At 48.0% G+C, this 13261-nt stretch overlaps 1 protein-coding gene and 1 non-coding gene across 5 annotated transcripts in view; one reads left to right on the forward strand and one right to left on the reverse strand.

The window, feature by feature from the left end:
• The window catches only part of WDR25 (WD repeat domain 25), a 173140-nt gene that overhangs the window by 34244 nt on the left and 125635 nt on the right, over window positions 1–13261 (reverse strand). For all 4 annotated transcript variants that reach the window (XM_049899621.1, XM_049899620.1, XM_049899618.1 and 1 more), the window contains exon 4: window positions 6413–6543. In XM_049899621.1, the coding sequence (XP_049755578.1) occupies window positions 6413–6543 (131 nt within the window). The remainder of the gene's footprint in view (window positions 1–6412; window positions 6544–13261) is intronic.
• LOC126084864 (small nucleolar RNA SNORA32) lies at window positions 8588–8707 on the forward strand. Its single transcript, XR_007519098.1, has one exon. It is a non-coding gene; the product is annotated as a small nucleolar RNA SNORA32 (small nucleolar RNA).

Below are 13261 nucleotides of genomic sequence, written 5' to 3' on the forward strand. Positions count from 1 at the left end.
AACAGCCAGTTGCAGCTGAACTGCAGCTCAGCTGTGATCTACGGCCCTGGAGGTCCACGCCACTGAAGCTATGAGCAGGAGGTGCTCCCGCAAGTACGCCTGTCAGCTTGTTCCTGGTCACTCCCAGCACCTGCTCTGGGCCAGGTCCTGTGGGAGATGGTGGGGCACAGAAATGGTACAAGGTGCATGAGGCGGCTGTGAATAAACACCTGCTGGGTGAAGGAATTCACAGTCAAGTAAAGAGTATGTCAGGAGCTATTATGGGAGACTACAAGTGGTGGAGGCCAGTTGGGGACAAAGGCCCAGGAGCTCACATGAGGAAACAAGGGACCTCCAAGTTCAGAGGCCCTTTAGGACCCAGCTTCTCAAAGTGGGGTGCACAAACCATTTGCATCGGCATCTGCTGGGAGCTTGTTAGAAATGCAGGCTCTTATTACCCACCTACCCCCAGACTTGCTGAAACAGAACCTGCACCCTAACAAGACCCTGAGTGCTTTCCTGTGCATGTGTGGGTTTGAGAAGCCCTGCTTTGGGAATGGCCTTGTCCAGCCCCTTTATTATGCCAGTGGGGAAACTGTGGCTGAGAGGCTTTTGCCTAAGGGGTTTGCTAAGTTGGCTCCAGCAGAGCAAGGGACAGAGAAGGATAGAGCCCAGGCCGCCTGCAGCTCAGACAGAGGCACAGGAGGCCCACCAGAACTTCTGCAGAGTGGGCCCACAGTGACATGGGGTCAGGACCACAGATGGCCTGGTTCCAGATCACACCCCATGTTCAAGCAGACTGCTGGGAAGGAAGAAAAACTCCAGCCAGCTCCAGCCAGCTCCAAGCAGGCCTGCTCGGCTAGCTCAGGAGCACATACCCTCTGACCTGCTAGAGATGAAGTCGGGCCCTTGCAGTGATGGGGGTACCATCAATTCCAAGGCAGAGGGTGGCCAGGAAAAGAAGAAAGGGGAGCCAGTCAGCCCATTTGCTGTAATGAACTAGGCTAGGCTGAAGAAATCCAGGATCCCAACATTTATCATTTGGCATCTTAAGGAATCACAAAATTGCATGACTGGCAAGTAACTCAAAAGGTACCCACTCCCAGTATCCATCAGATCCTCTTCTCTAGGCCCACTGCAAGGTTCTGGCCACTGCTTTCATCCCCCAGCAGTGAGTGGGTCATCCATTCTGCCTCAGCTCTGCTGTCAGAAAGTCATCCCTTACCTTAAAACTGCTTACTCATTCTGACCCAGCCACCAGAGTTCTGGACTCAATCCTTAAGGAAAATAAGTCCCCAGTAAGGAAAAGCCTAGCTGTACAAAGATGTTTCTTACAGAGTAATTTACAATGGACTAGACCTTGATAGTTTGTTTGAAGATTATAATGAGGGAAGACAACTACTTCTACCTGCCTGACTGAAGAACAGGCCCCACCATCTGGAGTTCCTGGGTGGGGCAAACAATTAAGCACCCAACTACTAGCCGAAAGGTTGGCAATTCGAACCCACCCAAAGGCACCTTGGAAGACAGGCCTGGCAATCTGCTTCTAAAAGGTCACGGCCTCAAAACCCTATGGAGCAGTTCCACTCTGCACACATGGGGTCTCCCTGAGTCGAAATCAACTCAACAGCAACTGACAACAGCAAGCTCACAGTTCCCACAGGGGGCGCCCAACAGAGTAAGGCGCCCACCTTATCAGCCACATCCGGAGGCTCAGTCCCAGCGACCAACAGGGCGACAGGCATCACAGCCAGACCTGTCTATACCACAGGTCAGCGGGGAGTAAACACGTTTGGCTTTCTGGGCACACGGTCTCTGATGCAACCACGCAGCTCTACCGTTGTAGCGAGAAAGCAGCCACAGACGATACATAAATGAAGGAGTGTGGCTGGGTTCCAATAACACTTTATTTACAAAAACAGATGGCAGGCCGGATTTGGCCTTGGGCTTTAGTTTGCTGATCTCTAATCTATGCCTTCACATCTATTGATTTCAGATGGCAAAAAAATCTGAAATACCCCAACTGTCTCACATGGAGAAATGACTTAATAAGTTAAAGCATCCATTTATCTGATTCACTCAACGTACAGATATTGATTGAGTAGCTGCTATGCCTGGCACTTTTGCTGGGTACTGGGGGCAAGGCAGGGAGGCACGAGGAGTCAAAGGAATGCTCCTAAAAACCTTTAGGAGAGTGCACTGACAAGGAAAACCCTTATAAGGGTTTATACAAACTTGTGCATAAAAATAAGATCCTAGCAATGTTTTCTTTTTTAAAAAGCTACAGTCCAACAATATCCCCTGAAGTCTTCTTAAAACCAAACAATTAGTGAAAAATGTCTGCCTTGAGCATTTTGCTCTTTTTAAGATCTATGTGGGATCAAGTTGACAACAGCAACTTGAAAGATCAGATGGGAACCTTAGGGGACAGTGAGTTTATATTAATGGGGGAACCACTCAGAAAAGGCAGGTGAGAACGGTTGCACAACTCGAAGAACTCAATCAACATCACTGAATTGTACATGTAGGAACTGTTGAGTTGGTGTTTCATCACCCATATTCTCAACAACGACAAAATAAATAAAATTTTTTTAAAATACAGGGGAAAGAACAGTAAAGGGAAAATACCAAAATGTTACTAAAGTTTTGCCTTTGGCTGGCTGGACTACCCTTTCTCTCTATTTCCCTATATTTTCCAAATTTTTCATAATGGTGACATATTACTTTCATCACAAATAACCCCTTCCCATTTTATTTAAAAGGGGGGCACTGTCTTGAGTTTAAGCTCAGGTCTGTGCCCCTTATGTGTCCATCAACTATTGCCCCTGAAAGCAGCCAGAAAGAGCCAGGCTGCTCACCCCCAGCTGAGCATACACACCCTCGGCAGGGCTGGAGGTCAGCACCACGGACAGAGCCCAGTGCCTGGCCTGAGCTCAGCATTCCTAAGGGTACAGCCAAGTAATCACAAGGGAAAGAGGCTGGGGGTCCCCTGACCGCAGGGGGCTCAGCCTTCCTCTCTGGTCATCCTGCCAAGTCCACAGGCGACACTTGGACAACGTCTGTCAAAGGCAAAGTAATTGAAGCAGGAAAGGGCATTGTCTCCCGAGGCTGGCTGATGGCAACGGAACAAGCCCTGTGACCCGGCGGGGGAGGAGAGGCCGTCAGATTGTTGGTGAAATGAAAGTAAAAACAAATATTGTACAGATCCCTTCCCGCATATGATTAGCTTGGGAGAGACTCACAAACATGCCAATACCAGTCACAGCAACATCTGCTTCTAATTGCTTCTCCCCCCGCGCTTCCTGAGCTCGTTAGCTGGCGTCTGCCCTAGGAGAAAATCCAATATTTTTAACAAACCCTGAAATCAGATGGCGTCCTTGGTGAGTAATCTCTTACGTGTTTGGTCTTTGAGGCTAGTAACAGTGAGCGCACCTTTCAGGGACGCAGCCTCAGGAAGGCTGGTAATCAGATGGACCCTCAGGAAGGCTGGTAATCAGATGGACCCTCAGGAAGGCTGGTAATCAGATGACCCTCAGGAAGGCTGGTAATCAGATGGACCCTCTCCAAACAGATGAGTCAGAGGTACCCACTCCTGTAGGACTTACGCATATTCTCATCCGCTTACCATACACTTACCCCCAGATAAAAGTTCTAACGCTCTTTGAAAATCCCACTGTATCCACTTCCTTAAGGGTAACTTTTCTCTCTTTTCCCAATATTTTTGTAAAAAGAATTTCTTTGTAAAAGAAAAGCATGTGATTCTTTTAAAGAGCACCTCCATCTGTGCTTGAATTTTCCTACCTGGGAAGAACTTGAAGCAAGATCTTATCTATGGACAAAGCTTCCTGTTGTCTATAAAGGAAAAAAAGACCAAAAAAAAAAAAAGAAAACCAAACCAGTTGCCTTCAGTCGACTCTGACTTATGGCAACCTTATGTGTGTCAGGGTATACCTATGCTCTGTAGGGTTTTCGATGGCTGCTTTTTCAGAAGTAGGTCACCTGGCCTTTCTTCTGAGGCACCTTGGGTGGACTCGACCTCCAAGATTTTGATTAGCAGTCAAGCACATTAACCATTTGCACTACCTAGGGACTCCCTTTAAAGAAAAGGGTCTCCGTTTTAGGTTCTCCTACAAAACCAGCAGCCCCTTTCAACAACCAGATGGGAAGGCACCTTCCACAAGACCAGGCCAAGGTGTGGATGCGAGCCTTGACTCTAAGCCTCGGAGGTTTCCAGACCTGTTGTAAGACAGCACGCCCCAGGGGTGGGATGCTGGCCATAAAGACACGCCATGCTGAGGCCGTGAGGCCCTGGGCACAGGCTGGCCTCCCAGATGGTGGAGGACACGCTCTGACACTCTCACCTTCTTTCAAGGTCAAAGACATGCAAGTTTTACATGAACTACCCCATAGAATTCAAGAGGCTGTGTGCCTCCTTCAGACCAAGGCAGCACTTCTCAGATCTTGAAGATCAGTTGTCCTAGAGTTGTTGGGCTCCCTCACACTCAGGCCCGTGGCTCCTCCCCTGGCTATCCTCACTGGCATCTCCACCCCTCCATCTCTTCCACCGCCACCAGGCCAAGGGCTCATTCCCCCTTTCTGAGTCCCTCCTCAGCCCAAATCCCAGCAGTCCCTGCACAAAAACCTGCCAGGGCTCCTACTGCTAATCCAAACCAAGACGCACAGTATTCAAAGCCTCTCTGTCCAGACCTGCTCACTGCCTGGACCCCATACCTGCCCAAACGCAGCGCATCGCCAGTCCCCAGGACGTCTCTTACTCCCACCTCCCATGCCTGCATGCTCCACATGGCCGCCTTCCTCCTTCACTCACTCATCCATTCAGCAAAGGCTTACTGAGTGCCTACTGTGTGCCAGGCACTGGTCAGGTCTAGAAGTCAGAAGCAAACAAAACCAACATAAATCCCTGCCCTCAGAGAGCTTATATTCAAGTGCACAAAGACAGAGAAGTAAATAAACAAGTAAAGCCCACAGTATGCCAGGTGGTGATAAAGCTATAAGGAGAAATAAGGCCGCACAGGGGACTGTTAAATGCCAGGGGGGTCCATAGGGTGGTCAGGGAAGGCCTCAATGGAACAGTGACATTTGAGCAGAGCCCCGAAAAGGAAGGGAGCAAGTCTCCACAGAGGAAACTAGAGAAAGAACCTTCTAGGCAGAAGGAGCCACAAGTGCAAAGGCCCTGAGGCAGCAGTGTGCTGGTGTATTCAAGGAAAGGGAAGGGGGCTAGCAGGCTGGGGGAAGTCTATGCAGGCCTTGTGAGCCATTGTAGGGCCACTGGCTTTGCTGTGGGTGAGATGGGAGCCTGGAGGGCTCTGAGCAGAGAAGTGACACATTTGACCACGTTAAATAGACCACTCTGGCTGCTCGGATGAAAACAGAAAAGGGGAGAGGGGAATACCAGATGGGAAACAGCTACATTTATCGCAGTGAGAGACAATGGTGGCTGAGACCAGAGGACAGCAGCGGAGACAGGGAGAAGTGGCCGCACCCCGAAGGTGGAGCAATAGGCATCCCTGGTGGATTGGATGTGGGGGAAGAACAGAAATGCGACAACTCTGACTTTTTGGCCTGAACAACTAGAAGGATGGAGTTGAAATTTATTGAGTTGGTAAAGGCAGTGGGAGCAGCAGGTTGAGGCAGAAGGTGGGGTGGAAATCACTTCATGTGAATGATCATGACCAGACATTAAGCCTCAAGGGAAACATGTCTCTGCTAAGAAGACTGCCCCTCACCCAGCTGAAAGTACCACCCCTCTGAATGCCCGTTCACTTCCACACACATGCACACAACCACCCCACGAACCCACCCACTAAGACTTCCCCTCACCCAGCTGAAAGTACTTACCCCTCTGAACACGCGCTCGCCTCCACACGCACACCACAAACTCACACACACACATGCACACAGACATACACAACACAAACTCACACATGCACACACATGCACATACATACACACACAACACAAGCTCACACACGCACATACACACACACAATACAAGCTCACACATGCATGCACACACACACAACACACACACATGCACGTTCAGATGCACAACACAAATACACGCACACGTGCACACCACACACACAGCACTTCCCTGTACCAGGCTTGTCTGTATCCTCTCATTATTCCCTTGACTAACCCCAGGCTGACTCATTTTGTACCATCTGGCAGCAGCTACACACAGTAGGTTCAATAAATATTTTTAGTAACATGCTGTGCAGAATTGCACCTGTGATGTTTTAATAGTCTAACAATTCAAGAATGTTCCTTTGAAAGAGCTAACAACTACACATAGGACTGATTAAGTACGAAGTGATAATTATTCCATCTCAAGGGTCTGTATATAGACGCTGCCTGCCCCACCCTTCAGACTGCCCAGGGCTCTCCTGTGGATGCAGGGGGGTGTGCTTACCTTGCCAGTCCTTACGTCCCAAGCTTTGATTCCGGAGCTGAAGCCTCCACAGACAAAAAGGTTGTGGTCTTTTGGATGAAATTTCAAGGCAGTGATTCTAAAGTCACTCTGACCACGAAATAGCTGGGTCCCTACAACAGAAAAAGAGAAGAGAAGCTTAGAAAACATTTAGACCACAAAAGAAATATCTTAAAACTAAGATGTCATCGGGTATGGAGACCATGGGCAAACACAGCCCACCAGGCCCTAGTGTGCCCCAGTGAAAACTTTCTGGAAGCCCAAAATTGGCAGCAGTGATATTCAGCCTCATTCCCTGGCTGACCCCCACATCCCCGCCACCTTGGCTAACTGCATTCTCCCCAAGGCTAAGCTAGGCGGAGCCAAGAAAATGCCATCTTGTAGGGGTTCTGCAGGCATTACCTGTATTAGCTCATTTAAGCCACACTACAACTCTAAACCCACCTTACAGTTGAAGAAGCAAGGCTCAGAGAGATTAAGAAACATCTCTAAGGCGGCACAGTTAATACAGCAGATTATTTATCTGGCAGTCTAAAAACAAAAACCAAGATTATTCCAAAGTGATTTCTTTTTAGGATCAGCTATCTCACAATCACGCTGCGATAAGAACCAACGGGTGACTTGCTACAGAGCATGGCAGGTGGTTGCACAGGACACAGGGGGCAGTGACGGGGTGTAATAGCACAGCAGCCGGCTCTGGAATGGACAGGGTGGTGTGGACCATCAGGGTCTCACTGGTTCTCCAGGACTCGGGATGGTTCTTGTCCTTTACACGTCTATCCTAAAACTATTGCAAGGTGCTTGTGGGCATTGTGCAAATGTTTGTGTGTATACATATATATATGTGGTGAGAAAGCCCTTTTTATCACTGTGGTCTTTTGGAGGGAGGTAAGCTACCTAAACTTTAGAGATACCGATAGTTCAGGGAGGATCAGACTCAAGTGTGAGTCTCCTGCCCTGAGCACAGACCATGGGGGCCGTGGCTCCCACGCACCCCCCACCACCCAGTGCTACCTCTGGTCCGGAATTTTGGACCCGTTCATTCTGGTTCAAACCCCTGCTAAGAATTTGGATTTCTAACAAGTCCCCCCCTGAGAATTTGTATTTCCTCCCTAGATATACTGAATCAGGATCTACATTTTAACAAGATCCCCAGGTGATTCTTACATACAACTTCCTGGGAACTTGTTAGAAATGCAAATTCTCAGCCAGGAACTTGTTAGAAATGTGAATTCTCAGCAGGGGTTCGAGCTGGAACAAATGGTGTGAAGCCCTGCTCTGGCCCCAGAGCACTGACTGTGATTCTGATCTGCTCAAACGTAACCCCACTGAGCAGCACGGTGAAACCAGCCTGGCCCCAGGAGGCCCTCTGGACACGTGTTCACCAGGCCAGCCGGCCAGCCACACAGCACTCACACACCAGACACGGCGCCTCCTGACCCGTGCCCACCAGAACCGTGCCAGAGGAGACATCAACAGACTCCCACAGATATCTGGACTCCCTCTGGCCCAAGTCTGGTTCCAGGTTCAGTTTATGCATTGACCCACTGGCAGAGCTGACAAAGATCCCTCCCAGGGATACAGGGACACCAATGGAAGATGTTCACCACTGTTGACGCATGAGATGTCTTCCACTTCCATCAACCAAGGATGCAAAAAATCTTGAGGAATTTTGCTAGTAAAGTTCCATTTCCCCTGACATCAAATAGTGGCTCTGCAACTGATCAGAAGGTATTGCATTTTCATATTTTTAACACATTGGTTCAAAAGCCACAGAAATCTTCACTTAAAAGACTTCAACAGGCTAGAAAAACACTGTTCCCAGGTTAACCAATTGTTGCGGGTCGATACTGACTCATGATGACCCCAAGTGTGTCAAGGTAGACCTGTGCTCCATAGGGTTTTCAGTGGCTGGATTTTTAGAAGTGGATTGCCAGGCCTTTCTTCTGAGGTGCCTCTGAGTGGGCTCGACCCTCCAACCTTCTGTTTAGCAGCCAAGTGCTTAACTATCTGTGCCACCCAAGGACTCCATTCCCAGGTTAAGGGTACAGATATTAGAATTTTTAATAGGTGACCCACCCACATCATTTTTGGCAACAAAAATCACATAACGATGGAAACAATGAAAAACATCTGTTTTCAAAATGATCTTTCCAAAGGTCATAACCAAGGCTTTTAGAATGCAGTTTGATTTGCTGTGGACTTGACGGTAATAAAAACCTCCCACTAGGTTTTCTCTTTGCGACCTTGCTAGCAGTCAACCAGCTGGGAACATTTTATACCCTTCGTTATTTCATTTCCATTGCCTAGATCAGCACCAATAGAAATATCATTTAAGCCACATATTAGTTTCTCTAAGCTTTATTGTTTATACTCAATAAAACAGAATTTATATATTTTCTTGTGCTAAGGATAAAAAAAAAAATCTGTCCATAACTGAAATTCCTTGAAGAGCAGCTACTCTCTGGTTCTTTGCTAAAACATCAGCCTTAGCTTGATGAGATGACTGTCTGTAGATTTTTTTTTAGTATCCTCTAGGGACCTACAACTGACAGATACTTGTCATCAGGGAACATTTTGGGAACACCTGAGTTTTTGGAAATGAAGACTCTGTACCTCTTGAAGTCCAACAAGCCTTTAACTATTTTGCTACAAGATACAGTACATGTAACACAAGCTCTTCATAGTCATCTTCCATTAAAAAAAAACCTGTTGCTGTCGAGTCGATTCCGACTCATAGCGACCCTATAGCAGAGAGTAGAACTGCCCCTTAGGGCTTCCAAGGAGCAGCTGGTGGGTTCGAACTGCCGACCTTTTGGTTAGCAGCCATAGCTCTTAACCACTACGCCACCATATTCATCCTATTTCACGCCAGGTGTTGTCCAGAGCGACCACTTCAGGTCACGTAATCCAGAATGGGGAAGGGACGTGCACAACAACCTACCTGCCCAGCCGAGGAGAGCGGTTCAGTCAAATACAAGCCTTTGCCTAATGGGATGGTAAAAAGCCATTTGAAAGCAGGGCCACACACGGTGCTTGTGGCAATAAGGGTAACGCTTTGATACCTGTTTCTTCAATTACGAGAGTATGAGATAGGAGCTGACGCGGCCAAAGGCTGGGAAGAGGCTCACCAAACGGAACGAAATGAGTGGTTCTAAGGGTAGTAGGAAACCCTGGTGGCGCAGTGGTTAAAAGGAACAGCTGCTAGCCAAAAGGTCGGCAGTTCGAATCCACCAGCCGCTCCTTGGAAACTCTACGGGGCAGTTCTACTCTGTCCTCTAGGGTCGCTATGAGTCGGAATCGACTTGACGGCAGTGGGTTTAAGGGTAGTAAGGCAACTTTTTAAATCATACCAGCATTTTCGTTATAATATTGTTTTACTAACACAAGCTGTGTTTTAGTCATCAGGGAAATGAGCAGAATTAGGAGGGAGTTGTTCCTCCCCTCCCCCGCTTCCCAATTAGTGCCACAAGACAAGCAACACATTCAGACAAAGCACAGCTTCTGGGTGAAGTCGTCTAATTGGAAATCTGGTATTCCTCAAGCTTACTTTTATTTGTCTTTCCTGAAACTCATCTGGAACCCAAGTTCCTTCTCTCCTTTTAAGCTAGACAGTTGGTGATATGGTAAACTGGCCATGAAATACGTGCCTAGTTAGCAAACCACAAACCCCCCAGCCCCCAACCAAGGAAAACTGAGCAGAGTGGCCACACTGCCTCACTCTCAACATGGCATGCTTACCTCAAAGACTCAGAAGCAGAGCCTGCTGGAGGCACCCAGGAATGGGCATGGTACCTGCGGCCACAGGCCTCTGATACTTGCTTTAGCTAAGCACCTGAGGAGTTATCTGAAGCCTGAGGGTGAGGGTCACCATCACTTCCCCTCAACACAAAAGGAAAGCACAGCTGCTGTGGCCCCCCACCACTGAGAAGGATGGGTGAGCCAGGGATCTGTCCCCATGATGGTGACCACTGAGCCTTCTGCTGAGAACTTTTCAGTGGTCAACTTCTTGCTTACTTGGAACTCCAAAGGGAAGGACACACTCTGTCTGCCTGGAGAAAGTCACGCCCTTGTTGCCTGGACCACGGCACATAACCATACGCTTAGGTTCAGAAACAGCAGTCTATTAGCTATATGTTTTCTTCAGGAAGTGTAGTAAGACACTGTGCCAACAATGACAGTAAGAGATGAGAGGAAAAACGAAAACTGAGCTGCTAGAAGACAGTGATTAAACTTTTTCTTCTTAAAAAAAAAGAAAGATGCGTGTCTGAATATGTTGTTCTTCCTCATCACCCTAAAGAGATGGAGAATCCACATCTTTGAAACACTAAAATCCTCCATTTAGAAGACAAGATATAGTTCATATTGTTCTCCTGCTTTTACTTACAGTAACTAGTCCTTTACTAGTTTTCTTTGTTACAAGGGTCCGAAGCAAAAAGATTTTTTAAATATTTCATAGGCTTCCAGGTACTTAATGAAAAACACAAACAGGAAAATTCCACTGGGTGAGGACGTCTAGAGCTAGACTTCGGCTCAGTAATCAGGATCATAACCACCACTGTCTGGTATGATGCTCAAAGCAGAAGGTGGTACAGCAGAGGGGTTAAGTGCCACACAGACCAAGTCCCCACCCCAGCTCCACCATTTCCAGCACAGGGACCTTGGGCAGGTCCTCCAGTTCTGTGTCTCAGGTCCTCATGAATGCAGCTAAATGCACCGTCATACATAAGGCATTCTACAGAGCAGGCAAGCAGCAATCAACAAAAGGATGCTATTACACACTGAAAAATAAAGCCCCAAATTATTAAATTCAGCCTTGGTTCAATTAAAAGCGAAAACCGGGGGATGCAAGTTTTAACAGCAGGAACCTTGAGAGATGAATGATTTGGGAGCTTTTGTCATGAGGCTTTGAGAATACATGGCACTAGGCTGGCCTTTACGTTGCGTTAAGTAGATACGGACAAAGGCCAGAAAACATTGATCAGTAACCCATCTTGAGCACGAACATTAGCCACGTCGGAGGCGAAGGTCCTTTCTTGTCAGGCTTGTTCGTATTCAGTGCCTTTTCACAAACAGAGTAGCTTGTTTATCAGACACTCCTGGGCGAGGCTACTTTAAACACAATGGTTAGCTGTTATATAATCTTTAGCCTTGAAGACTAGCATACTTGTTTACCTGTTTGTTATAGAAAATTCTATTTACTCGCTGTATGTGTACTATAGGATATTGAGTTTTGAAATATTTAATCCACTAACCCTGACTTTATTGATATTGTTATAATGAACTCAAGCAGTATAAGAACTGTTCGGATCCTCGTGGAGTTAGGAAAAATCACCTCTTTACCAACTTGAATCAATAAGGATACAAATAAAAAAATAAATTGACGTTAAGGCAAACATTTTTTAAAGCACCATGCGAAATCTCGATTTGTTCTCCGGGCATTATTGTGGCTGTCGATGCCTCGTACCCCCAATGACTTATGGAAAGGCAGCTGGTGACACAGACAGACAGCTGCTCGGAGCTGCCTCCTCATCTTTTCTTTACCCATAGAGACGAGACATGGAGCTGCCCTGTGGTGCTCACGACATGGCCAGGGCAACACCGCTGTCCACCATCACGCCTTGGGCCCTACTGGCATAGAGGGCTCCAGATCCCTGTGGGCGCCCCTTCTGCTCTGCACTGCAGGCACCCAGCCCAGTTACAGGTACAGAATATACACTCAATAGAGGTCAGATGAACCCCGGTATAGGTCCCCAAGAAAGAGAAGGAAGCTCATTCCCCCTCTCCGGGGTGCTCAGAGGATGCCTTTGACACATAACTTGCAGTCCAGGGGATGGGGGATGACATTGTCAGGGCCTGTCACTGCCAGGCCTGTCTGGAGCTTGCACATGTCACCCACAGCCCCCTGAAGCACGTGATGAACCCACTTCACAGCTGGGGAGATGGAAGCTGGGCGAGGTGAGGAGACTTCCCCAGGGTCACACAAGTAGGGTAGAGGGTTGACTGATCCCAGGGCCCAGCTCTCTGCACCCCAACTCACCTGCTCACGAATTACTCGTGACCTTTCCCTCTCCTTAGCTCTTTGCTCACATCCACAGGCTCAAGAACATGTGGGAAAAATGTTGACAAGGGAAAGCTTATGTTGTTGGCTCATGGTGATTGAGCTTGTGTTCCAAGGCAGTAGACACATGACTCATTTCGCTAAAATCAATATCGTTACACGCGCCCTCTGGGAGTTATTCAGCCAGCTGTAAATTTAACCATCCTGACTCAAAGTTAACGAGAAAGGAGCTTACTAACTTCCAAATCAGACTCTAAGAGTCAGACACAGGGGCCATCTTGACGAGCCGGGCAGGGTCCTGGGAAGGGTCCAGGCTCAGAGTCAGACGGACCCGCATGGGAAGTGTTCCCTCGAGCTGAGGGATGCGCTTCAACCGGCAATCCTCTCAGGCCCATGCTATCCTCACAGGTAGAGTCAGGGCAATAGAACCTGCCTGACAAGGTTGTTGTGAGAATTAGAAATCATGTCTGTAAGAGAGTCAGTGAGCCCCAGGCAAACCATAGGCCTGATAATCAGCAGGGGTGGTAATTGTCAGAATAAAGAGGAGTAGGGGTAGTAATTTCCTTTATACACCAAGTTCAGCCACTGCTTTTAATAGGCTCCCCCCGCCCCATGAAAGGTGGAATGCCCTTATTTCTGTAGGAGCTCCCACATTAGGACAGGTATAGAAGGAAGTGGGGGCTACTGCTTGACAATGCTGCTGTGGCTGACAAGATACGATGAAGAGGGACCCCAAAACCATGCACATTGGCTGCCCCAGGAAGGAAGGC

This window comes from Elephas maximus, chromosome 10 (genome assembly GCF_024166365.1).
Source record: "Elephas maximus indicus isolate mEleMax1 chromosome 10, mEleMax1 primary haplotype, whole genome shotgun sequence".
Lineage (NCBI taxonomy): Eukaryota > Metazoa > Chordata > Mammalia > Proboscidea > Elephantidae > Elephas > Elephas maximus.